The sequence below is a fragment of the Podarcis liolepis genome (assembly GCF_965112155.1).
Source record: "Podarcis liolepis genome assembly, chromosome: 8".
Classification (NCBI taxonomy): Eukaryota; Metazoa; Chordata; class Lepidosauria; order Squamata; family Lacertidae; genus Podarcis; species Podarcis liolepis.
The window spans coordinates 54,519,052-54,546,883 of NC_139560.1; the positions used below are offsets into that span (position 1 = coordinate 54,519,052).

The window sequence follows — 27,832 nt, forward strand, 5'->3', positions numbered from 1 at the left end:
CTGGTTGTTTCTGTTTCTCCAAGTAAATCAAATTTATTAGACACTTCTCACTTTTTTTTCTCCCTGGAGTCCTGCCGCTACTTGAGTCTACCATAAACACAGCTCCAGTCAATTGCTGGCTGAAGCCCCAGATGTTCAAGGGCTCATGTGCTATGAGGCTGAAAATGGTCATCTGTCATGGATGCTTTAGCTGAGATTTCTGCATTGCAGGGGGTTGGACTAGATTACCTTTGGGTCCCTACCAACTCTAAGATTCTATGAAACTCATCTCCTAAGGCCCATATTAAAATCAAGCACACCGTTGCATATCTTTTCCTCTGCAGATGGAAAAACAGCTGGGGTGTGTGGTTTTTGAGTAAGAAAATGGCCAGGGGAGATGGGTTAAGCAACCCCACCCACTTCCATTATTCATCTGCTCAAACTCAAAGGTTACTGAGACTGATATTGGTTAAAACAAACATTCATCCCATGTCTTGCTTGGGCCTGCATCTGGGTTCTATGAGGTTCTGGCAGCTATTAAGATGATCTTTTCTCACAAACGTGCACAGTGCCAAAGAAACTAATCAGTTTCAAGAAACAATCCCTCGTCTGGTGGAAAGTGTGACAAGTGCCCTCTCTTCAGCCAAGTCTTCCAGGCAGCTGCCTGGAGTTGCTCTATTATTTTCCACCAGGCAACAGAGTGCTTTCTGAGCCAAGAGCTCTACTATTATGAAGCTCACATTTTCAACAATTGGAACTTGCATAATTCCTTTTAAAAAATCAGTGAATTCCAGTTTGGTATTGCAGGTACACACAAATAATTAATTTGCTTTGCTAATGAACAGTTTGTGAGGAATCGTTTAGCAGGACCGTGCTCATGGACTAAACAAATGGCAAGATGGAGTGGACATAATACACCTAAAGAATTTGTGGTGCAGAGCCATAATCTACACCCATGAGGTGACACTGTTCAGCTTACAGCTTCAAGGCACTGAAGGAATTTGCCATATGTAGTTACATTTATTAAATCTTCTCAAGAACTGGCGAGCTTATGAAAAACAGAAGATTTTATTCCAAAACTCAAGTGTCGTTTTTCTTTTTTAGTATAATATTTTTAATCTACAATCCTAGGCACACTTACTTTTGAGTAAGCCCCATTTGACTCAGGGCGACTGACATTGACTAAATGTGCTTAGGATGCTGCCGCTGGTGTTCCTTAGAATCAGAATTACCCCTATGCACACAGATTTCATTCTTCTCCCCAAATTCCAGTTAAATTAGACACAATAGCATTTCCATCTATGCTTCATGTGAGATGTAGCATGCATAAAAATAGCACTTTTATATCAGGCTTCTTCAACCTTGGCCCTCCAGATTGGCCTACAACTCCCATGATCCCTAGCTAGCAGGACCAGTGGTCAGGGATGATGGGAATTGTAGTCTCAAAACATCTGGAGGGTTGAGGTTGAGGAAGCCTCCTGTATATTATAGGGATATGAAAGGATTGGGGGTTTTCCCCAGTAGCCTGTCCAAAAACCTAGTGCTTCTTTCCCTAGAAGGCAGTATCTGTACGTTTATTAATATTGTTCTGTTGTGTCAGCAACATATTCCTTCACAGTCGAAGACATCCCCTCTCACTCTCATTTGTGTCACAGATTAATGCCATCAAGATGATAGTGCAATATGCAATCAGTGCCTACCCTTGACAATTAAACATGGTGGGACACAGTTCTCAATCCTTCTTCTCTACCAGACAACCCACACTGTCATGATGCATGCTTTCATTCATTTTTCTTTAAAACCCTGTGCACAAGCATTTGCTGAACCCATCTCCAGTTTGCTGGAGGTCTGAGGCGATTCGGGAACAATATAATGATGCAAACTTCCCTTTGATGTTGTTTGGACAGAGGTTCAATTCTGTGGTGGCAATTCTGTGATGTTCAGGTGGATTCTGATGAACTCCTGTCCCAGACAATTTTAACTAAGATGCAGGAGGCTGAAACTCATTTTGATGGTTTAACTCCAAATTAGAGAGGCTTTTCTGAAGCTGTGTCTTCTCCTCTGCCCAAACCTAGGGTTGCCATACGTCCAGAATTTTCCAGACATATCCTGAATACTGCAGTCGGCAGCAGTGTCAAATGTCCAGGAAAATCTGGGTGCATGGTAGCCCATGCCGACAGTGCCATTTTTGCCTATCTTCCATTTTGTAAAAAAAGCTCAAAAATGGATTTTATTTTTCACAAAAAGCTCAACAACTTTGTCCGGATTTTCAACCCTACCAAACCTCTTGTTCACCTACTATAATAAGCAGGACTTAACCTCTATAATTCTAAGCAGGAGGAATTGGGGTGGGTTTAAAAAGACTGAAAAGAAACAGGTGGAAGAAGCCACAACTGCTGAGTGTCCCACCTTTCCAGCGATTTTAAGGTAGACCACCACTCTGGGTTAAGACCTGACAAGCCAAGTGCAAGGTACCATATTTCTTGACTCTGGTCGCAGTTCTTGTGGAAGAGCCAATTAATTTGGTTCAATCAGTGCTGCAGTTTCACTGAAATAGTGAAGTAATGGCCCAGGCTGAACTTGGGATGAGGTACGTGGTTTAGCCAATTTTGTGCTTAATCTAACTACAACTCCCATCATCCTTGTCCATTGGCCATGCTAGCTGAGGCTGATGGGGGTTGTAGTCCAACAGAAGGGCACAGGGTAGCTGACCCCTGCCTTGTGATCCCAACCTTTGTAGCCTTAATTCTGTTTTATTGTAATCAATGGGCGAAACAGTTTTATTGTAACCACTAACATTGTTAGTCTATTTTGACTTAAATAGCGATGGGTGGCAGGCAGCGAGAAAACCACGGTATCCTTCGTTCCAATATCTATTCCCTTTCTTGCTAACAAAGATCATAGTCTATATAATCTCTATTGAATAAAACATTAATTAGGTGACCACTCCACCCCACCTCTTTATTTTCAAATTTGAATTAATCTTACAAAGCTGTTCTCCCCCCGCCCCACCATCTCCAAAGCACATCTGAAATTTAAATGTTGTTCCACCCTTGGGTAAGACATTAGTTTGGACGGGTGCTGCTGCTTTTTGGATAAACAATATAATGCAAAATAACAGCAGGGGAGAAACAGCATGGGTTCAGGAATGAAGCAAAAACAGAGTCCAATAAAAAATGATTTTGCATTTCAAAGAGTATTAATAATAAACACGCTACCTCTTCAAATCACGGTTTTGAAAAGCACAGTCAGAAGTCATTAAGTGGAAATTAATTCTATTGAATGGAAGAAGAAAAATACAAAAAGCCCTTCTTCCCTGAATAGTAATCATTGGTGAATTAGGTGAGGGTAGCTACTGGATTTCTGAAGTTCCTTTTGACTAGCTCGAAGCAAATGGTATAACTCAGAAAGAGAATGTGAAGAATGGCTCTGATGATGGCCAGTGTCCTTGGTGCTGGCTTCTGCACAATCCTGCACTGCCTTCTGTAACTGCAGCTGGAGGGGAAAGGAGACAGCAGATCCCATGAAATTGAGAGAAAACCAGGGACGGAATATTTTTTCACAGATGACCTATGGAAAGGGAGAGAAAGAAGCAGTAATTCACACACAAGATCTTTTAGTCCCATCCAACTTTAAGGTTAAGATCTTCACGCAAAATATATTTTGCTGATGTGACTGGACTAATGTTAAGTCGTATAATTTATCTAAGTTCAGTAATAAGTTCTGATGTTTTTGGCTCTTTGGAAGCAGGAAACCTGCACTCTCTGGTTGATTAAACCAACTGCAAACTATAGTGCACTCTGTCATCTTACTTGCAAAAGGAGTGTATATGCTCTCTCCTGGCATTTACAGAATGCATGAAGACACAAGGTGTGTTGTGGACACACACACACACACACCATCCCTGCCTCCCGTGTTCCCATCCCCATCACCCTCTGATCTTTCCATGTTGAGTGGGAAGGTCTCATGAGGAATATACATTTCCTATTATTTCCTATGACCTATGATTGAGTACCAGCAAGAATAAAAGAGGATAGACAAAGGCTGCCCATCCCTAGTGACAACAAAGGCTTCTAATTCATTCAGAATGACAGGTAGAAGAGCCCATTTGCTTCCACTCCAAAAAAGCATCCATAGCTGGAGTCACCAGTTCACACACAAGTCCATACATCACATGATCTCACAGATGACAGCTGGGCTACATGGTACACCTACAATGGGAATGCCACCCTAAGCAGCACTGGCATAATTGTTTAGAATCCTCTTCACTCCCAATCGTTCCCCTTTGCAAAGGAACACCAGGAAGCCCTCTACCATCTGCACAAACAATGTGGACATCTGGAGCCTCTGACTGTACAGCTGATATGTGCAAAGGCTTCCATGCAATCCAGAACCGCAGTCATGCAGGGTTCTAGGTAGCAATTATGCCTCCGCACACTTAGAGCTGCACTTGTGAAGGATCCATCGCTACCATGTAGTGTTGTTCATGTGGGTGCCACTGCTCAGTGTGGGCCCCCTTCTGCGTAGAGCAACGCGGGAGCTATGATGTAGGGCTGGGCGATGTATTGATGCATCGCCCAAAACCGGTTTGAAGACCACCTCGTGATCATGGTTTCATAATATTTTACATGGCCACATATCATGAATCACAATGTGGGTGTGGGTGCTATGTAAAATATTGTGATGTGGGGAAAACCGTGAAACTGGTCATTGCTTCTCTCATGATTCCTGCTGCCCCTGTTGCTTTGTACTACAAAATAACAGTTGTAACAATATGTTAAAGGTACGTAAAAATGCATCAGTTTTAGACTCCTAAGTAGTAGCAGTTGCAAGCTCATTATTCTGTTCACCTCTACATAGTTACAGTGGTACCTTGGAACTTGAAAGGGGTTGGCTCCTGAACAAATCAGTTCCTGAACGCCGCAAACCTGGAAGTAAGTGTTTCGGTTTGCGAACGTTTTTTGGAAGCCGAATGTCCGACGCAGCTTCCGCTTGAGTGCAGGAAGCTCCTGCAGCCAATCGAAAGCCGCGCCTTGGTTTTTGAATGGTTTCAGGAGTTAAACAGACTCCTGGAATGAATTAAGTTTGAGAACCAAACAGCGCGCAGACCTAGTGGTGGGAGGAAAAAATCCTTAAATAAGAGACACGGGGGAATGATTAATGGATTTCAATGTCTGTACACTAATGCGCAAAGCATGGGAAATAAACAAGATGAGCTTGAGCTCTTGGTACAGCAAACTAAATATGACATAATAGGCATCACTGAAACCTGGTGGGATAAGTCCCACGATTGGAATGTAATAATGGAGGGATACAATCTATTTCAGAGAAACAGACCAGACAAGAAAGGAGGAGGAGTGGCGTTATATGTCAGGGATGTGTATACCTGTGAAGAGATCCAAGATTTAGAACCTCAAAGCCAAAGTGAGAGCATTTGGGTCAAAATTAAGGGAGAGAAGAATAACAGAGACCTCATTGTGGGAGTTTACTATAGATCCCCAAGCCAAATGGAGGACATAGATGATGCCTTCCTGGAACAGATGGCCAAGCATGCAAAAGGAAGGGAGATAGTAGCAATGGGGGACTTCAATTACCCGGATATTTGTTGGATGTCAAACTCAGCCAAGAGCATAAGGTCAAACAGATTCCTCACTGGCCTTGCAGACAACTTCATTGTCCAGAAAGTGGGAGAAGCAACAAGAGGAACAGCCATTTTAGATCTGGTCCTAACCAATGTTGATGACCTGGTTAGTGGGGTAGAAGTGGAAGGATCATTGGGCGCGAGTGATCATGCTCTTCTGAAGTTTACTATACAGCGGAAAGGAGCAGCCAAGCATACTAGGACTCAATTTCTTGACTTTAAGAAAGCCGACTTCATAAAACTTAGGGAAGTGCTGGGTGAGATCCCATGGACAGTAATACTAAAAGGAAAGGGAGTTCATGATGGCTGGGAGTTTGTTAAGAGGGAGATAGTAAAAGCACAACTTCAGGCAATACCAATGAGACGGAAACATGGAAGTTGCCTAAAGAAGCCAGGGTGGCTATCTAAAGAACTTTTAACTGAGTTAAGATTAAAAAAGGATGTGTACAAAAAATGGAAAAGGGGGGAAACCACCAAAGAGGAATTCAAACAAATAACCAGCACATGTAGATACAAAGTCAGAAAAGCTAAAGCACAGAATGAACTCAGGCTTGCTAGAGAGGTTAAAAGCAACAAAAAAGGCTTTTATGGGTATGTCCGTAGCAAAAGGAAGAACAAAGAAACAGTGGGGTCACTCAGAGGAGAAGATGGTGAAATGCAAACAGGGGACACAGAAAGGGCTGAACTCCTCAATGCCTTCTTTGCCTCAGTCTTCTCCGATAAAGAAAACAATGCCCGACCTGAAGAATTTGGAGCAATTCTTCAGCAGAGGAAACACAGCCCAGAATAACTAAGGAGATAGTACAAGAATACTTGGCTAGTTTAGATGTATTCAAGTCTCCAAGGCCAGATGAACTGCATCCAAGAGTATTAAAAGAACTGGCAGATGTGATCTCAGAACCACTGGCAGTCATCTTTGAGAATTCCTGGAGAACAGGCGAAGTCCCGACAGACTGGAGGAGGGCAAATGTTGTCCCTATTTTCAAAAAGGGGGAAAGAGAGGACCCAAATAATTATCGCCCAGTCAGCCTGACATCAATACCAGGGAAGATTCTGGAGCAGATCATTAAGCAAACAGTCTGTGAGCACCTAGAAAGGAATGCATGGATTTCTGAAAAATAAGTCATGTCAGACTAACCTGATCTCGTTTTTTGACAGAATTACAAGCCTGGTAGATGAAGGGAACGCAGTGGATGTAGCCTACCTTGATTTCAGCAAGGCATTTGACAAGGTGCCCCATGATATTCTTGGAAAGAAGCTGGTAAAATGTGGTCTTGGCTATGCTACCACTCAGTGGATTTGTAACTGGCTGACTGACCGAACCCAAAGGGTGCTCATCAATGGTTCCTCTTCATCCTGGAGAAGAGTGACTAGTGGGGTGCCACAGGGTTCTGTCTTGGGCCCGGTCTTATTCAACATCTTTATCAACGACTTGGATGATGGACTCAAGGGCATCCTGATCAAATTTGCAGATGACACCAAACTGGGAGGGGTGGCTAACACCCCAGAGGACAGGATCACACTTCAAAACGACCTTGACAGATTAGAGAACTGGGCCAAAACAAACAAGATGAACTTTAACAGGGAGAAATGTAAAGTATTGCACTTGGGCAAAAAAATTGAGAGGCACAAATACAAGATGGGTGACACCTGGCTTGAGAGCAGTACATGTGAAAAGGATCTAGGAGTCTTGGTTGACCACAAACTTGACATGAGCCAACAGTGTGACGCGGCAGCTAAAAAAGCCAATGCAATTATGGGCTGCATCAATAGGAGTACAGCATCTAGATCAAGGGAAGTAATAGTGCCACTGTATTCTGCTCTGGTCAGACCTCACCTGGAGTACTGTGTACAGTTCTGGGCACCACAGTTCAAGAAGGACACTGACAAACTGGAACGTGTCCAGAGGAGGGCAACCAAAATGGTCAAAGGCCTGGAAATGATGCCTTATGAGGAACGGCTAAGGGAGCTGGGCATGTTTAGCCTGGAGAAGAGGAGGTTAAGGGGTGATATGATAGCCATGTTCAAATATATAAAAGGATGTCACATAGAGGAGGGAGAAAGGTTGTTTTCTGCTGCTCCAGAGAAGCGGACAAGGAGCAATGGATCCAAACTACAAGAAAGAAGATTCCACCTAAACATTAGGAAGAACTTCCTGACACTAAGAGCTGTTCTACAGTGGAATTTGCTGCCAAGGAGTGTTGTGGAGTCTCCTTTGGAGGTCTTTAAGCAGAGGCTTGACAACCATATGTCAGGAGTGCTCTGATGGTGTTTCCTGCTTGGCAGGGGGTTGGACTCGATGGCCCTTGTGGTCTATTCCAACTCTATGATTCTATGATTCTACTATTGTACATCCTTATTTTCGACATTGTGATATATTGTTATATTGTGACGCTTAGCAGATGATATATCACAATGCTGAAAACCAGATATTGCCCAGCTTTACTATGACGAGTGAAAGGGACTTAGAAGGACTTGACAAGTGATGCAATGACATTACAATGTGAGATTTCCTACCCTCCATGCAACACCTTTGGCTGCTGTTGGAAGTTAGCTATCCTGACAAAGCAGTGACGCTGCATCAATGTGGTATCACTTGATGTTACGGCAGTAAGCAAAATTTGCCACGGGGGTGCCATTTTTGGCAGCAATCCTGTACCAGCCATGGAACGCTGCCACTTTAGATGTCACTCATCAAACACACTCTGCTTGAGGTGATGATGCGGCAAGATGCGAAACTCTGTCTGCGTTGATTACATCTGTGAAAGCTTGTTCATCCATGGAAGCTACTGCTTGGAGCTGCAGTCATCGAGTGGTGTGCATGCATGTGTGAATAAGTCCTTAAGTGACAGTCGCTCGCAGCATCATTTATTTTAAACTTGCACTTTCATGGGTATTTTAAAGTCAAGACATGCATCCAGTAAGGGAGACAAATAAGCCCGTAGCCACTCACTTGGAGGTTGTTATTGGCTCTCTCTGCTCCACATCTTCTGCTCCTCAGGTCACACTTTGAAAAGCAATCAAAAAAATTACAGTCTTCGTCGCCTGTGCAGTTCTGCTCAAGGATGTCTCTCATTTTCGGTTCAAAGAAAGCCATGTCTACATCAATAGCCACCACCTGCAAACCAGAAAAATGCATTCAAGGGTGACAACGGTCCGTGCAAATTGCCACTTTTCTGCTCTCGTTGTTCCTGAGCCCTAAAGACTGCTGATTCAAGCATTCCGAGATGAATGCAAGAGAAAATTAGAAATTACAAGTGGAAGAGCTTTCACAGATTAGCTCTGCAACACCAAGGCTTGAAACAGAATTGCATGAGTAACAGACAACTTTGGCATGAAAGGAGGGGAAGTTCTTCTTGGAGATCCCTGAAAAAATGGCAGCCTTGGAATAAGGTAGGTCAATTCTCCTTCACAAGGGGAGTGGTTTCTGTGATGACATAAATTCTGTTCCATTTGCTCTAGCAAGCCCCACCCTCAGAGGCATAACAGCAGCAGTCCAATAGGAAGCTGACCCTTCCCATAGCCCAGCGGTAGTGCACATCCTTTGCATACAGAAGGTCTCAGGTTCAATCTCTGATACTCCCATTTAAAAGGATCAGAAAGACCTCTCCCTAAGGCCTGGAGTCCTGCTGTCAGTCAGAGGAAACAAACTAAGAGGCTTAGCTCAATGGGCAAATAGCCTGACCTTGTATAAAAGAACTTCCTATGTTCAGGTGACCAAATGGCCCACCCATTGTGTGCAATTAGGTAATTTTAGATGCTGGACTTAGTGGATGTACAGCTACCCCCCCTTGAGACAATAATACAGTGGTGCCTCGCAAGACGAAAAGAATTCATTCCGCGAGTCTTTTCGTCTTGCGATGTTTTTCGTCTTGCGAAGCACGGTCCGTCGCAACGGCACCTCTTCAAGCGGCTTTAAAAAAAGCGCAAGACATTTTCGTCTTGCGAAGCAAGCCCACAGGGAAATTCGTCTAGCGAAGCAACGCAAAAACGGAAAACCCTTTCGTCTAGCGAGTTTTTCGTCTTGCGAGGCATTCGTCTTGCGGGGCACCACTGTATGGTATTTGCTTCCAATTGTGGTGATTTCTCTGATTCTCTTCCCCTCTGGCTCCTGCTGTTCCATGCTTTACATCTGCTACATTCCTAACACATTAGAGCAAAAACGTTAAAATAAAGCTTGGCAATGCTGAAAAAATAAAAATAAAGTCAACATCTGATCAAGTGCAGAGTTTCATGTTATAAATTCATTCATTCATTTACTATTGCTGCAGCTATTGTTTGTTTGCCTAGGGGTGTTTGTCTGTGAATCTATTTCCACTGTCCCCATGACAACTATGGGTGGGTTTTTAACTTTCTTTTTCTGGTGCATCTATAGCACAGACCTCATCCTTTTGGTCTTCTGGAGTCACCATGTCACCAGGTAAACTTAGTCTTTTGGTCATTTTCAACTTATTAAGATAAAATATTTTCATATCTTCTATGAAAAAATGAAATTGCTTCATGAACTGCTCCATTACGTCTGTTTTTCAAGTATTTAACCTATTTCTGAAATGCTACATTCTCCATTGTCAGCAGCATCAACTGCTGAGGATTCCCCAAGCCCAGATACTCTCCATCGCTGTGGGGCAACAACAAGAAAACCATTGAAAATCCAAATAAGTAAGCTATTTCCACCCTCTAGATCAGCAAAGGTTTGTGCAGAGATTTTATGTATAGTCCACCTTTCCTCCAAGGAGCTCAAAGCAGAATACCCTTTGACCCCATTTTTATTACCAACCTTGTGAGGGAGATTAGGAAGGAGAAACTGTGAGTGGCCCAGGAATACGCAGTGAGAGCTTCATGGCTGAGTGGGAACCTGAATTTAACATGCCCTAGTAAACACACACACACATCAGTGCAGCTCTTCTGAACTGGGATAATTGTAAAGCAGGGATATAGGAGAACTCTGGTCCTCCAGGTGTGCTTGGACTTGGAGCTCCCATCAGCCCCAGCCGGCTTGGCCAATGGTCAGGGATGATGGGAGCTGTAGACTAACAATGTCTAGAGGGCCAAGGGTTCCTCAACTGTTTTAATGCTTTAGAAATGTAGACAACTGCAACTTGCTGAGGTGGGGCTACTGCTGAACTGTGAGCCTCACCAACCCAAGTCTTTTGACAATGTGTGTGTGAGTGTGTGCTTGCAAACAATAGAAGGAATAAGGGCTCTGCTTTGGAGAGACTATGCCAGGTATCAAGGGCAAGGATAGCCATCCTTCACAAAATTGATATTAACAGTTTGTTCTGCACACACCTTTCTTAGTTTTAAAGGGGGAGAAAAAGATTAAAATTTGTCCAGAATACACCACAAACTGCAAATAGATTGAGAAGCTGGGAAGCCTTTAGTTGGAGGGGTAGTGGTGATGTTTGTTATGACTGAGGGTTTGTTATGTTCTGAGGGTTTCAGGGGCATACCTGGCACTCAGCCAACACAACAAGGTTTGCCGCAAAATCCTGTTGCCCCTCAGCCAGCAGATTTTCAGTATAGGATTAAACCCTTAAAGCAAAAGGAGTTGATAATAGTGCCTCTAATGATATTTGCCTGCCAACTTCATGTTCATTCTGTGGATAATGTGAACTGTGAATTCTAGTCTCCAAGCTGTCAGTACAACACTTTCTACAGTGGACACTCTTTTCACTTGAAAAACAACAACATTTAAAGTAATGGGGAGTGAGAGAAGAAAAGGCAGCTTTCAAACCCACAGTTGTCTGAGTGACAGGGTGAAAGTACTGAACTTGAAATGGCCCTCTCATTTTCTGAGCAGACCTCAAGGAGAATACAGCTCGAAGCGTTTTTGGAAGACTTATTGGAAAGCTTTAGAAGACTGACACACCCCGGGGCCTTTCGCAAGTTCATGCAGGCAATATCAGAAACATATCTAGTATGTAGCATTCTGCAGCTTGCTCTAACTTCATCAAGCTCCTAATTTTTTAAGTGGGTCCACTGATAAAAAAATTCCAGCTACTGGGTTTTATTTGGCGGATTGTTATTAGGCACATAACTGGGCCAGATCTTCTTAATGTGTGTGGCCTGCCTTTTATTTTCCGTATGTGAGGTAGCCTGGCTGAAACTCAGCTTTATACAGGCTGCCGAAGAAAAGAAATAGAATATACCAGCCATTCCATTAGCTTACACACAGAAGACTCATGCTGGCAGACTAGCCAAGCATGGGGCGGCCTCGGGGCCAATTTGCGTGCCAAAAAGCAGTCAACAAAAGACACACACAACAAAGATGCAACAAGGATGTCATCAGTAGTTTGGTATTAGTCCCAGGAGGCGTATCCAGAAATCAAGAGTGATCTCTACATGTTTGCCCTCCAACTGCAAATCCTGATGTATATTAGATTAATGCAAATGGCGAGGCATTGGCACTTGCTGGAATAAGTTATACGTTTTTCATGAGACTGGTTGCTTTCCCACACTATTCTTCAGGACTTTTTTTGGCAGTGCTATCAAGCCTAACTTCACCACCACTCATTTCCCTATGAATAAGCTTGAGATGCGATGGCACCAAGGCTGAGATTTGCCCTATGACTCAGGGACAGACTCAGACACGGACCTACAAAGCAATGAATCACAGTCTGGGTCCAATCAATAGGACTATACCAGCAATGCAACTAGCACAGCATGGAGCAGGAGGCAGTCATTGGCTACCACCACTAACTGGCAGCCAGTGAACTAACAGTTCTGACTTGAAGAGGGACATGACAGGGTGGGCAGGCAGGGGGCAGAATTGTCAGCAGCATGTAGGCATGGCGTTGGTGAATAGCTAGCAGTTCCCTATGGGTGAAGGATGCTGTTGTAATCTGATCAGGAAGAAGAGGTCCTCAAATGAATGAAGTGGCGCTATATAGTGACCGTGCTGAATCTGATTTAACATATGGTAAGCAGAGCTTTTTAAAAAACAAAATCTCTTTCACTTAATAATTCACTTTTTTTGCTGCTTCCCACCCATTCCCTAGCTTCTAATTACGCACCTGAACAAACACAAAAATAAATTGGAGAGTAAAAACACACCTATGCCTTTAAATCACCACACGCTTAACCTTTGCACAGCACGTTCTAGTCCAAAGTTCTGTGTGCATACTTAATAAATACTGGCTCTGCTGGCAGCCGTGTTAATGAACATATTCTACTTTCACTCTACAGGAGGAAATTAATTTGCTCCAAGTTAAACTGAGAGTATGATTTGAAGAGCCTTCTATAGAATGCTCCATCTTCACAAAAAATATCAGCTGAGGCCCAGTATTGAACTGGATTTCTATTCACCAAAGGCTCACAATGGATCAAATCAATAACAAAATTTCTCAAAGCATCCTCTGCCCCTGACCTCTGTGTTGTATGTCCTCTATAAGCCAGCAGACTTCTAGAAGATGCTCAAGGCAAGTACTTGACTCTCCAAGATATAGAAGTTCTAGCCATTTTGTAGCTAAAACAGCACCAGCTAGATGGATATATCAGCTTGGGAACCTGGGAATTAGCAGAAGTACACACACACACACACACAAATCTTCGGGGGGGGGACCACTAAAGAACAGGGAGGGAAACAAATCAAGTGTGCTCAGTGACCATAGGACACTAAGAGTCTCTGTTGGGAAAAATAGAATGGGGGAAGAGAATATGCCGGGAAAGGCTAGAACAGGAATACTTCACACTGCAACATTTTGTTGCAAGTCCCACTTGTTCTATATGTTATTTGATTTTTGGTACATAGCTCGTATGGTCAAAAAACATCTTGTTGTGTTGTTCAGAACATATTGTTGCAAAAGAGGCAGTTTTTCAAGAATGCAGGACCCACTTGCAGAAGACAAGTGATTTCCGACAACAAAATAGGTGACAGATTCATCAAGTCAGTCATTGGCTCACATCCACACCATTCATTTAAAGTACATGGTTTACCTTCAAGAATCCTGGGAAGTGTAGTTTATTCCTCCCAGAGCTGTAATTCCCAGCACCCTTAAACTGCAATTTTTTTGGCATGGGGAGAACCCATATGCTTTAAATGAATGGTATGAATGTTTCCGAGCAGACAAATTTCCAAGGCCAGTCAACATTTGGGAACACTTGTGTGACACAGGGCTCTGCGTATGGGATATCAATGAAGATTTCCTTTGGTTATGAGTTGCATGCTACATGTGCCCAAACCACAGTTATGACATTGAGGTCCTCACTTACCGTCAGATCACTTCGGATGGCGAAGTTTTCTGGCTTGATGTCACAGAGATGAAGCCGGTGAGAAAAGTCATTGTCAAAATGTTTTACCATATCCAGGAAGCTGATGGCAATTTCAGTGATGGCCTTAGCCTTGCTTTTAATCCCAGAAAAGGAAACGCCGACCGCATCTTCCACAGAAAAGAGAGTTTTCTGCCAGGTATGCCCAGCGGTCAGGTACTCCACAGCATAGAAGTGGCCACAGGAGCCAATGACCCTTAGGACATGTTTACTGAAGTCTTGCAGCACACTGAAGTAAATATATTCTTCTTGTTGGAGTAGGGACCACATGCTAGCCAGCTGCGCTTTCCAGTGTGGGCCCCTCCCCTTCGTCCACAAAGGCACCACAGTGTTATTAGGAAGTTCTAGACCCAGAACATTCTTGATCTCCAAAGCGACCATCAGGAGGAGCTCTGCCTCTGGAATACCCTGTGGTTCCATTTCCTCCAGAAAGCCAAGGTGGTGGTAGCTAGAGAAGATTTCATTTTTGGATTTCAGGATGACTGGGCGGCCTCTCCAGTCAGCTTGGATGACCTTCTTACCTCTGTCGTAATAAAGGCAGCGCTTGTATATCAACTTCTGTGCCACACACAAGTCTTCGCAAAGGTCTCCTGTCAAGGCTCCTTTTCTATAGTCAAGGCACTGGAGAAATGTGAAAAGAAAGAAAGAATCAATTGATAGCAGAAAGCCACCATTTCCAGTCACATCAAGAGTAGGGGAAGAGGACAAATCCCTGCAGGAGCTTTACATACTCAAGTTCTCCATGACACAGACAAAAGTAACACACAGCAAAGGTGTCAGGAAAGTTTGAGGGAGATGTTTGCCCATGTTTGCTGTTCCATCTTTCCCACAGACCTGTCAGGTCATAAACTCCCAGGAAACTCTTGCTAGCTGTTGTTTCAAGGGTAGCAAGCTCATAAACAGACAGCCCACAAAGGTCAGTAAATTGTATCTCATGTTGTTTAAGCTCTGTACTTTTGCTCTAAGGGTTCCCTCTAGATGGCCTATTTATTGAGCATTCATCCAGATTTGCTTACACAAAGTCTGTGTATTGGTTAATTTATATCCGAATTTCATTGAGCGTTCATTCTGATTATTCTATGGGCTGACATCTGCCTGTTAGCCATTCATTCAACCCAAATTTTTCCAATGAATTTCCCTGTCACTTTCCTACATGCAGAAAGTCCATTTCTAAAGCTCTAGTTTGCACTTGAATCCCTCCCACCAAATACTGTCAGGAGACACCCTAAGTTCAGGTTCCTTTGGATGCTATGCCAAGGGTGAGTTTGGTCTGTACTTCTGGAAACATTTTTCTCCTTCTCTCTGCCACATGTGTAAAGACACATAAAAATGTGCCTCGTTGGTTTGGGCCTGGAGCCTTTGCTGTACACCCAGATGGTGGTTGAGGGTTCAAATAATCACAGAGAGCAATATGAAGCCTGTTGCTTCAAAACACAGACACATCCAACTTTTTTGCCACACATAAAACTGGCTGCCAGAAAGCCTATAATTTTACACAATGATTAAAAGCAGTGATAAAGATAAACAGCTGTAAGGCATTATGATACGGGTTTTCTTACGGCGGTGGAGAAACTTGCTATGAAAACATTTTGTGGGACCAACTGAAATGCACAGGGAGTTGTGACCACACAGAATGGAGGGCTACAATCTGCCTCTGTGCATCCTAAGATGTGACGGCATTAGAGCAATTGTTATCTGCCAAGCTGAAAATATGCAGGGTCTTGTAAAATGAAACAAAAACCACATGCTTGTTGTACAACGAAGCTGGGCAGTCTCTTAATCAAGACCTGCTGGTAAGTCACTTGGTGTCCACTGACAAAAGGTATGATGGGACATATTTGTGTGGTTTGCAAATTCTGCAGTTCATGAGCAAAGAGACAAAAAAGAAATCAGGACTCTATAGTTATGTGGTCATCTCAAATGCACCAAAATAAATAAATAAACAGGATTTCCCCTGCCAGTCCCTTCCTCCAGCCATAATTGTTTCCATCCCTCTGTTTCTAGGAGTGTAAGCAATCTGCATAACTGTGTCCATTCAGACCTTCCAGAAGTGCAGCTGCAAAGTCTATTCCAGGCAACTCTCTGGAGGAGAAGATGACCGACGTGGGCTAGGGTGGAAGATGGAAGAAAATCAGACAGCCAGTTAGTGGCTTGATACCAACTTCTGCGTTAATTTCCCCTCCACACACCCCATTCTTCAGGCCAGGAATTTCCCACAATATATTTTCACATGAGAGAAATGCTGGACCCCAGAAAATGCAAGCCCCGCGAGGCTCTCTCATATTTCTCCAGCCAGTTCATCCCATTCCCAGGTCTCTGCCAGCTTACATTCTATTGGCTATGGACTCTGCATGCGAGGGATGGAGAGAGCAAAATCTGGAGCAGTTCCAAATGGCACAGATTACGTACAGAATATAGGGGTAGAATCCAGCACAGGGTTCACGAAACATTCTGCCAGTGCAAGGATTTCTGCTTGTGCAATGGAATGCTCTCCCCCTGTGCAGCCCCTAAATCCATTCTAGGGGTTCCCCCAATGTTCTGGAGCAGAGGGTGCAGGGCCCTTGCAGGGGAAGGGAGAGGGAATCCCATTGTGCAAGCGGAAATCCTTGTGCTAAAGGGATACAGGAGCTGAATACTGCCCCGTGTTTTTATATTTATCAGATGCCAAGTTGCCTCAGCTCATCTCCAACAATGGCGATGGTCTGCCAGCTTTTATGCCTCGCCACCCCCTTCCACACACAGCGCATAGAAATGCTGCCTTCACACAAAAGCTTCCCAGATACAAGTTTGGAAGCAAACCCTGCATGCTCCTATGAGACAGCCAATAAATAGTTCCAACAGTGCTATGGAGGAACTGCTATCAGCTATCTTTAAACTGGTGTTTCCTAACTGGGGGCCATATGGTCCCCTGCCTGCCCGCGCCCGATATTCCAAGGCGGCCACAGGTGAAAATCGTATAAATGGGGGGGGGCATGGCATGAGACTAGGAGGCCACAGAGGAAAGTGAGAAGTGAAGAAAACAGAAAAGTGACCGAGAAAAGAAAACAGAAAACAGAGGAGTAGAGTGAATACAGAAACGACCATGCTTCTCAGTGGATGCAGTGCCATGCGCTCTCTGTGGCAACGTCGCTTCTTGCTTCCTTCTCTCTCCCACTTCCACACCCTACTGCTGCACACACTAAGCTGCCCGCATCTTGTTTGTCCCAGGCAAGGTGTATGGCTGCAGCAATGTTAGTTATGAGGGTGTGCTGTTTCTTCATGCAAGCACTACTGCGAAAGGAGGTACATAGCTGCATGCAAGAGTTACTCAGCCTCATGAGGAACCGCCTTAACAAAATGGACAGAGGAGATCTTCAGTTATCCCTCACACAATAGAACCGGATATAAAAAAGCTTGTTTCTGGTCAAGAAGCACAAGGGTCCCATTGGTCGAGAAATACTTAAAAGTATATTTTTTAAATGTAATTGTATTTTGTATAAATTATATAAAAAATGTTCTGTTTACAAACAAAACATTTAAGTAGCTACCTTTCTACCCGTAGGACAGGGGGTGGGCCACAGGAAGGAAACGAGGTCGGAAGGGAGCTACAGTGAGAAACACTGCTTTATACCATTTCCTGAGTCCTTCTGGGAGCCACAAATAGTAGAATGGAACTTGTCGCGTGCTCTGCCAAGTTTCTCCCCTGGGTGAAATATTCTTCCTGATAACCAGATCAGTCAGCTATATCTTGAAGAGCACCACCACCACCAGTGGTGGCAATACCCCAAGTTTTCTAAATGAGGGATCAGCCTTGGTACTATCGTCGTAAAATAGCAAGTAAATGGCTACAATGTGATTGTTTGCTTGAATACCAACTTTTGTAAATTAACTGATATTCCTTTTCCTTGCTTTGGTTGCTCGAATATACTTTTAACTGGCCATCATAATGCTCTGTCGTAGGTTTGTAGCACTCTTACTCCTGACCTTCAACACCTGTGATATGCATACTTTCAGGACCCAGCCTTTTTTCTTTTCTTTTTGAGATTGTGTATGTATATGTAGGGATGCGGGTGGCGCTGTGAGTAAAACCTCAGTGCCTAGGACTTGCCGATCGCATGGTCGGCGGTTCAAATCCCCGCGGCAAGGTGAGCTCCCGTCTTTCGGTCCCAGCTCCTGCCCACCTAGCAGTTCAAAAACACCCTTAAGTGCAAGTAGATAAATAGGTACCGCTTTATAGCGGGAAGGTAAACGGCGTTTCCGTGTGCTGCGCTGGTGCTGGCTCGCCAGAGCAGCTTTGTCACGCTGGCCACGTGACCCGGAAGTGTCTCCGGACAGCGCTGGCCCCCGGCCTCTTAAGTGAGATGGGCGCACAACCCTAGAGTCGGACACGACTGGCCCGTACGGGCAGGGGTACCTTTACCTTTTTATGTATATGTGTGTGTTTTAATTGTGTTTTGAAACTGAGTTTTAAATCATTGTAACCCACCTTGGGCATTAGGCTGAAGGGTGGGCAATAAAACCACCATCATAGCGAGTTCCAAAGAGCAAGAATGTGGATTAGATGACCCGTGGGGTCCCTTCCAACTCTACAGTTCTAAAAGGGGGAGGAAGGCTGAACACAATGTTGCTTTGCACTAACACAAAGCACTTCCACAAAGCCCTGGTGTCCACCAATTCCACCATACCTCCTACTGTAGCCCTGCTGTTTTGTGGAGGCTTCTTCAGCCATCAGGGCTGAATTGGCAAAAAAATGAGTGTCCAACTTTGGAAGTGCATTCAAGCAGCACAAGGTCCTCACGGGATACAACCCAAAGCAGCTTGTCTTGAATGCCTGGCATGTTGGTTTTATCAAACAGCTGTGAGCTCAGGTATTATTTTCATTCTTCATCTCCACCTCCCCCCCATCCCCACCACCGACAATCATTTGAAATGTTATATCCATCCATCCATCATAGCTAGGGCGTATCAAATCGCTATGCGTCCCAGCCTTTTTCAGAGAGAAATTTGCATACTTTACTCATCTCCAGAGCCAAGTTCTCCTAAGGTCACGAAAGCCTGTAGCTCAACCAAATGGATGTGAGTACCGCAGCACACGCCATTGTAAAAGCTATCTTACTTACGCCTGCAAAGACTTCTGTGTGCAGAGACTCAAAAAACTGCATTTAAATAGTAGCACTGATTTTGCCTGAAGCCATTCACTAATGCAAGCAGTACGACATGACAGATGGAAGTAAATTTGAGAATATCCGTTTTATAGCCAATCGCTAAAGCAATCCATTTCCCTTTTATATATTTGTAAGAGCTGGTGCTCCCTTGGCATCTCCCCATGTGGTGTTGCTGGACTACAACTCCCATCATCCCTAACCATTGGCCATGCTGGCTGTGGCTGATGGGAGTTAGAGTCCAACAACATCTGGAGGGCCACAGGATCCCCAACCCCTACTTGTGAAAGAGGAAGCTTCCAGGGAGCCTGCTTATTCGCACAAATTGTCCCTCCCTTTCTAGTGCAATCATCTAGTCACTTTTCTAACTGCAAAACCTATAATAAATGTGATGGGAAACTGCACTGCAAAGGGTGGGATAACTCTCACTAGCTGTGTGGCCTCCATGCAAACATATCAGGATGAATCTCAATAAACATCTAGTGTCAGTCATATAACCGCCGCATAAGTTCAATGTGGACGTATCAGCATAAATGCTCAATAAACAACAGATCTGAAAGCTTCCCAGCGATTGCAAAGAGTCAGGAGCAAATGACAAAGCTCTCTTAAATTAATCATGCAACCACTCTGAGGACTAGACTGTAAACACACAAGGTTAGTTTCCCGTGGATTAATTGGGAACCAATTAAATTGGTCTGTTAGAATGTAAGACAAATTAGTTCAGGAATAGGGACTCTGTGGCCTTCCAGATGTGGTTGGACTCCATCAGCTCCAGCCAGCAACGCAAATGGTCAGGGATGAGAGGGAATTTACTCCAACTTGAGAGCTACAGGCACCCTCCAACCCCACCAAATTAGTTTATTTGGAGTTAATAGAATTGAACTGGCTTAAATCCTAGTGCAGCACTCTGGCTTATCTGGTTTGTGGATGAGGCTGCAAATAACTTTTCTGCTTCTGGAATCCAGGTTAGGACACAGGCCAAAGGGAATAATGCAGATGTGATTCCCAAAGCTATGTCAGATACCTCCAAATTGTTTTGGAGCTCTAGCAGAGCTCCAGAGGAAATGGAAAATATTCTGTATCCAGCACTGCAGCTGCCTGCCACAGAGAAGGGATAGAAAGAATTCATCCTCTTGCTCTTTCCAAGAAGTTGGCAAGGCTGCAGAAGCACATAATTTGTCTTCGTTTATTATACACAACACAGGAAAATTTATAGTCATCAATAGCTTGCTACCGTAATAGATTATTTAATTTCCATTAGGCTTCCTTTCCCATTTGACAAAAGCCCTTTGCAAATAAAGGAATTTGGCCTGTTATTTAACCCTCTATGCTCATCTTGTAAAGCTGAGAGACAATCCCTTACACAGTATTTTGGTCCAAAACTGTTTGTAAGTCACAGCTCAAACACAACATTTCACCTCAACACACAGGTGCTCTGGTTTAATCTAGGTGTAGACTGGGCAGAGAGGGCATTTTATAGGCTGCAGCAGATTTCCAGCAAGAAATTATTTTGCCCCTTGTTCTGTTTATTATATTATATGCTCAGGAAGAATGCACTATGCAGCTGAAAGCTAGGGAAACGTTGGAATAACTTTCCTACTTTCTAGATATGTGTTGTCGCACAGACAAAACAGAGCAAGCCTTCCTTCAGCTATCTTAAAATAATAAATCCTCTTATTTTATCAGGGGAAGTTAATGGATATGGACTGCAGATGTTCGAGCTGAGCAGCCTAACGCCCACCTACACAGTTGCCTTGAAAACTCACTAGAAAATACAAATTGCCTTTTTCCCCCGTCTGCTTTTACTGCGTTTTATCAGCTAGACCTGGCAGCTGAATGCTCTGTCTTCTTTAATTGACAGTAACTGCTGCCTCAAAGGTGTAAGATGCAGTCACAGTGGCAAATGCTTTGCAAGCAGCAGACGATTCCCTTAATCAGCAGCCTGGCTTGTTTCCCTCACCCCCCCCCCAAAGCACAGGCAAAACTCCATCAGCATGGGCTGCTCGTCTCCTAGTGCTTTTCATGCCAATACTTTCACAAATCTCCAATTCATGACATCAAGGATTCATTGGCTCTCATTAGTCTTTACTCAAAAGCATGATCCTTTATCATCTACAGGCCACCAAGCCAGAATTGGCTATATAATCTATTAACTATGGTATGGCACAGTGGAGGTAAGGGAATGGCATGGCACCTTGTGGCATAACATGGTGACAGCATCTTACTGACGTACATGTTTCCCCCGATTTTTTAAAATTACGGTAAGCAGTGAATGTGGAACAAGCTATTCCCTAGAACAATTGCCACAAAGACTACTATGCTACTGGCACTACAAATTATGAAAACGTAACCCAGCCAAACCAAAGGATTGTATCCAACTAAGTAGACCCACTTGGTGGAATTTAACATCACACTATGGGAGGGTTTCAACAAACTTGGGTCGCCAGCTGTTTTTGGTCTACAATTCCAAAAAAAAACCCACTGGTCCTGCTAGCTAGGGATGATGGGAGCTGTAGTCCAAAAACAGCTGGAGAATCAAGTTTGGGAAACCCTGCACTAAGGCAACTGTTTAATTGGCACATGCATTTCTGCATGCCAGGTGGAGCAATCACCCTTTCCTGCTCTGTGTCCTGTTCTGGAGGTTGTCCCAATCCTCCCAAAGAGATTTTTTTTGGGGGGGTAACATGGGTAAAGGTTGTATAGGGAGGGAGGAGTCCGGCTGCCCTGGTGGGACCTGTGCTGGCTTCTGGGAGCACAAGACTTCAGTTGAATGCAGCTCACTAAAATGAATGAACCTAAGTTACTTGTGTCCATTAATCTCAAGGGGTCTAATCTAAACAGGGCTAACACTGGATACAACCCAAAGTATTTTTATATCCCATTTATTTCAATGGGATTTATAAGTGCTTAACTCTGGGCCAAGCTACACATTATGTTGATTGTGTCAATGCAATTAACACGATCCTATTAATCGCTTCATTATAGTTCCTCTTGCCTAACATGGCCTAACACAGCCCATCTTGCCATCCTCAGACATTTTGCAGCATCCAGAACCAAATTCCAGGCTTCCTTCAAGGGCAGCCCCATGTAGAGTGAATTGCAGCAATCTATCTGAAGGGGGGGGGGAATGACTAACAAGGTATCCTATACATATCTAGAAGCAAGTCCTCTTGAGTGCAATTGGACTTACTACAAATTGAATAATGCAACTGAACCGTAAGGTATGAATGTCTGAGGTTAGGTCTGCTTTTTCCAGGAACAAGTACAATTGGAGGCTCAGATACCATTGGCAGAAAGCACTCCTGAACTCAGCTATCTCATGCACATCCATAAGCAAGGATGGATCCAAGAAAAATCCAAGAGAAATTTTTGTTGCATTAGCTCTATTGGAAAGGTGGGGATTATTCCCCCCCCCTTTTCCTCCAACATTTGGTACATACCGTATCTTTTGCTCTATAAGACTCACTTTTTCCCTCCTAAAAAGTAAGGGGAAATGTGTGTGGTCTTATGGAGTGAATGCAGGCTGCGCAGCTATCACAGAAGCCAGAACAACAAGAGGGATTGCTGCTTTCGCTGCGCAGTGATCCCTCTTGCTGTTCTGGCTTCTGAGATTCAGAATATTTTTTTTCTTGTTTTCCTCCTCCAAAAACTATGTGCGTCTTGTGGTCTGGTGCGTCTTATAGAGTGAAAAAATACGGTAGTTGATGTACCAGACGGTTGGCTGCCCAGAAAGTTCATGTGTCTTAGTCTCTACCAAAAGTCATAGCTCCTTTGAAAACTGAGTGTGTGATTTTAATCGTGAGAGACATCTTTAATGCAAACCACCTTGATAAAGGCACAGATTTTAGATAATGCTCTAGTAATGTTTGCCCTTGTATCGTTTTGTGTCTCACCACTTCAGGCTTGCATTTATACATTCAATTCTTGGTACTTGACACACAATGGATAGGTTTATAAAAAGCACTTCTGAATGTAGAACACTGCAGTTTGAAGCACAGCTACTTCACAGAAAGTCACACTGAACTAAGTTTGACTTACTTCTTAGTAGAAATGCATGGGATTGCACTGTTAGTATTACAACATCTAACCAAATTAATAAAGTTTATTTAGATGTATAGGTGTATCTATAAGATTTTTGTTTTTGTTTTACATTCACGTTGTGCCTGCCAACTGCATATAATCCAGGAGTTCTGGATTTTCTGACGGCATGTGGAGATGTCCTCCTTCCCCACCACTGAGTTGTAACAATCAGCTCCTAACATCTGGAACCAAGGTATTCTCAAGCAAAAATCATGAAAAACTCCAGGCACCTCTCATTTTACAAATTAAGCACTTGTATCCACAGTAAGTATCCACAGCGCTCAAAATTCTTGCAAAAATATTAGGCTTTCCACCCACTTTTTTATTATTATTAATGCCCCTCATGGTCTTTTATCCATCCACACTCCTGTTTCACTCTTAATCTTCTGTTAAATCAATGCCTACAGCTTATCCCATGATCACTTATTCAGAAGTGAAGTCCTACAAAGTTCAGTTGGCCTTGAGCTCCATCTTTCCCCCGAGCAATAGAGAAGTGGCATGATGTAGTGGACCGAGTGTTGGACTATATACATAGGAAGCTGCCTTATACCAGATTGAATCATTGCTCCATTTAGTTCCGTATTGTCTATTTGGAACTGCTCTCTATGGTTTCAGGGCTCATTCTTAGTCTCACCTGGAGATTGAACCTTGGACCTTCTGGATACAAAGCAGTTGCTCTGCTATTGAGCTGCACCCCTTCCCCGAGAGGCAGGCAGGTTCATATTTCTATTAAACTAGGATGTTTAAGCATGAGACTATCTAATCTGCCTTGCTGGGTTAATGCAAGGATAAAAAAGAGAGCAGAGAACCACACAAGCCATCTTGGAAGACAGGAAATAAATGCCGCAAAGCAATCTATAAGGCACATGAGTTAGGACATCCAGAAAATGTCATGGGGGAATGTTTAACCCTGACATCTTTGATCCAACCTGGCCTTTTGCTGCTGCTGCCCACCAGGACTCAACCTCCTTCCCGTGATGTCTACTAGCCCGCCTGGCTCTGAAATAGGATTCATCCAGAGGTGAGATCTGTCTGCACTGGTGCATCTACAGGCTCAGCCACCCCTATTTTGTCGGAGATTTCCTCTGCTTGCCCCATGACTCTGAGGCACAGGTCTGAGGGGGCCATTTCTCATCCTGTCTCTTTCTCTGGGAAAACCTGCCATTCAGCGCTGAATTGGAACAAACTGGTTCTCTGCTGGTTGACAAATCTCAGACCAAAAAAGAAGTGTGGCCGAGCCTTATGTCGTTTTCGGCAGTGGAGTCAATGAAGGTTGGTCAGTTTGGGCCAAGGAGGCCCTGCCCCAGCCACACAGCCACCTCGGTCTGCCCTCACCTGCCTGCCTTCTTAGTTAACAACCAGTCCAGGGAGTGGTCCTGCCTGTCAGTTTCCTCTCCCTCGTGAGTCCCAGTAGAATTCAGCAGGGAGAAGGATAGGGGCAAACCGAGAACTGCCTCTGCCACTATGCCTATGGTGGGATTCCTTGTCTTCCTCTCCACCAGGCTCGCCAGTCTGCCGGCTTCCCGGCCTCGGATCAGATAGTAAGGCATTACTGCCGGTAGGGCGGGTGCTGTCATGAGGCCAACGAGGCAGCGCCCGGGGCGCACACTTTAGAGGGCACAGTTTTATACAGATTGTTTTTTGTTCTATCCAAGGGTGCCAACTTGAATAAAATGTTGAGGAGGGGAGCAGGTAAGCCCTGCACAATTGGGCAATTGTTGTTAGCTTCGCCCCCCCCCCGGGGGGGGTGTGCTTTGTCTGTGCAAGTAGTTGGGCTCGCCTAGGGCGCAAAACAGCCTGGCCCCGACTACGGGTCTCTCCTGCTGGGTCTGAAGGGGGCTCCCCTGGACTTCGCCCTCGGGCTACCCTTCCCTTCTCCCCTCCGCAGCCGCCCCCGGCCACTTACCAGCCTGGCCAGGATCCTGTGGCTCTGCTCGTCGGTGCAGCGCCCGGAGAGGAGGACGCCGCCGTGCGCTAAGAAGAAGAAGGCGCCCCCTGCCGCCCCGCACGCCGCCCAGAAGAGGCAGAAGGCGGCGGAGCAGCGCCTGCCCAGCCTGGCTCTCAGCAGGCGCTTCAAGGCGGGCATGCCTTGCACACTCCGTCCGCCCGTCCGGGCTGCTGTTGCTGCTGCAGGGAATTCCCGCCTTAGCCCGTGCAGCAGACAGGAGAGTCCCGGCGATCCATCAGCGACGCTTGCGCGCCCCGGGCTGCCTCCCCGCTTCCTGCGAAGTCTCCAGCGCGACCTGACCACCCGCTCGGCTTGCAACGTGCAGCCAAGAGCCAAGCGCACGGGAGGAGCGCGGCGGGCGCGTCCGGCGGCGGGCGCCTCCCGCAGCGCGCATCTGACCTCCGGGGAAGCCGCGCTCCTCGCTTGGTTCCCAGCGCGCCGCCTCGCAGTCGCCCGCGGCCACCAGTCGTCGTCGGCGCAGCAGCAGCAGCCGCCGCGCTGCCTTTCGAGGGGAAGCCACGTAGGTCCGCCTCCCTTTTGTCTGCCGCGTCCCTCGGACGGGAGCTGCGCGGCTCCCCTCCTCGCCCGCCCGGCAAACTTTCGCCGACGCGGAGGAAGCCCGCGAGGAGGGAGAGGCAGACACAGCGCGCTTCCTCCCGCAGCGCTGTTCCTTTCAAAATCGAGATGGTTGATGGACACTTTGAAAGGGGCGACTCCAGAATGCTCTCCTTTTCGAAGGTGCACATGCAAGTCGGTCCTATTCAGTTATTCCTTGGGGACTTTGACGCCCCGATATGCTTTCCGTTATAAGCTATATTTTAGTAGTATATACTAATTTACTTACATATCCAAATGAGATGTGCGTCGTAAGTTACATGAAAAGCCATATTACAAAGACAAGGATACAAAGGACCCAACCCAGTTCAGACCACCACCCCCATAAAAGATTTGAGGGGACTTGGACCCCCCTCCGAAATGGATGGGCATTGCCATTTAAAGGTGTGCTTGTGCGGAATCACGTGATCGATTATGCAAGGCGGGGCATACCCCCCCCATATTTAATTCAAGTTGGCCCCCCTGCAAGGTTATAACTCTACCTCCCTCTTGCCCTTCTATAGCCCTCCTTCACTTTTATCTCCTTCCTTGACTTGATGACCCTTGTTGTCCCTCCCAGCTCTGCAATTCTATGGCTTCTCCCTTCCTGCCACACTCCCTTCTCCTCCATGACCTGATCTTAATTAATTTCCTATCTTAACACCTGCAAACCATAGATGGTTGCAAGCTTGTCAGTATAATTTGTCCTTTATGGGGCAGAAATGCTGGCATTGCTGTACTGTATCCTGCTCAAACAAACCAAAGGGCATATTAGGCTGTCTTCACAAATGAGAGGTTTCGAGAAGGTTATCAAAGTGCTGGGGGGGGGGGGAGAGTTGCCGAAGGAATTTCAAATTCATTGTACATCCTATAGAGCCAATGTAAGTCTTCCACTTGAATTATAGGCTTGGGAAATGAAAAGGGCAACAACAGCCTTGGAATTACAGAAGCATAAACTGATAATCCCAGAATATTGTGATTGGTTGCATACATGGCAACCACGCCGGCTCACTAATATCAATATCACTTATTCTACAGATATTCTCTGGCCACAGTATCCAGGATACTACTGCCTGCCTGCTGCTGTTACTAGTGCAACATTCACTCTGAATGCAAAGGAGGTGACACATCAAATAGGTCACATAGACAGCTCCTGGTCAACAAAATTCCATTAACTGTAGCACAGCCTTACATACAGTTACTCAGAAGTATGTCCTCCTATATTCAAATAGGCTTACTCTCATGTAACAGTGGGTAAAATTCAGAGAGTTACACTCTTCCTTCCCTTCCAAGAGCTTGGACGAGCTTACATGGGGACAGCCTACAGAATCACACCTCCTTAGTATCAGTAGATCACAGTGCCTTCCAGCCATGCTCTGGAATTCCATCTTTATCAAGTTATTTAGGCGTTAATCCCATTCCAGTGACAGCAAGCACTATCCAGCTATGACTGAGTACATGCCATACATGTATGTAAACAGCGCCCCTGACAACGTCCCTGTAGAGTAGCACACTGTGGGCTATACTCATATTACAAATTAAGGAGTAGCTGAATCTAAAAGAAGGTAGATTGTCTGAAGCTTTTCCTGCATCTTACCTGAATACTATTCTAGGTCAGGGACCTTTTCTATTTTAAATAGCACCTTATTCCATTTTGCACTGAAGATAAGCAAGATCAGATTTCTCTAGTCTGGGGCCCTCCAGGTGTTTGGAACTACAACTTACATCAGTCTCAGCCAGGCTGTGCAAGCTTTTCTAACTAAAACATGCAGAAAGGCAGCAGAGACATATGTGGCATCACATTTAGACACCCACTAAACAGAAGAGCTCTTTCGCCATTAAAAAGATGGGCGTCTGTGAATGCAGACAAATCTTGCTTTCTTCCTTGCAGGGACATTGCAGTTCCTTTGCTACAGGGATGGAACTACTAGAACCAAAGCATTGCGACCTCCCTGAAACATCCCTTACCAAAGGATGCAAGAGCTGGATTTCATACAGGCATTTAAAAGGCCTGAGATGGTGGAGGGCAGCAAGGCAGCAAGAAGATTAAACATGCTACCCATGAGATGCATAAGATCTAAAGCTTTCTTGAGGCTGGCAGGAGGAATGGAAGTGGGAGGCGAAAACAAAAGCTCTACTATTCTCTCACAAGAAGCCCTAGAGGCTGAAACATTATCACAA

At 44.9% G+C, this 27,832-nt stretch overlaps 1 protein-coding gene across 1 annotated transcript; it reads right to left on the minus strand.

Moving 5' to 3' along the window:
• Positions 1–1,028: 1,028 nt before the first annotated feature.
• DIPK1C (divergent protein kinase domain 1C) lies at positions 1,029–25,745 on the minus strand. The gene is made up of 4 exons (XM_083518767.1): positions 25,016–25,745; positions 13,832–14,509; positions 8,574–8,738; positions 1,029–3,549 (listed from the first exon to the last, which is right to left on the minus strand). Exons 1-4 carry the CDS (start codon positions 25,193–25,195, stop codon positions 3,307–3,309), a joined length of 1,266 nt encoding a protein of 421 aa, XP_083374893.1. The 5' UTR covers positions 25,196–25,745; the 3' UTR covers positions 1,029–3,306.
• Positions 25,746–27,832: the final 2,087 nt, after the last annotated feature.

Excerpts from the sequence above, each read along its gene's own strand:
- DIPK1C (XM_083518767.1), bottom strand. The coding sequence starts at position 25,195 with ATGCCCGCCTTGAAGCGCCTGCTGAGAGCCAGGCTGGGCAGGCGCTGC. Across the intron at positions 14,510-25,015 it reads ACAGGATCCTGGCCAGGCTG|TGCCTTGACTATAGAAAAGG; the intron begins GTAAGTGGCCGG and ends ACATTTCTCCAG. Across the intron at positions 3,550-8,573 it reads GAGCCAATAACAACCTCCAA|GTCATCTGTGAAAAAATATT; the intron begins GTGAGTGGCTAC and ends CCCTTTCCATAG.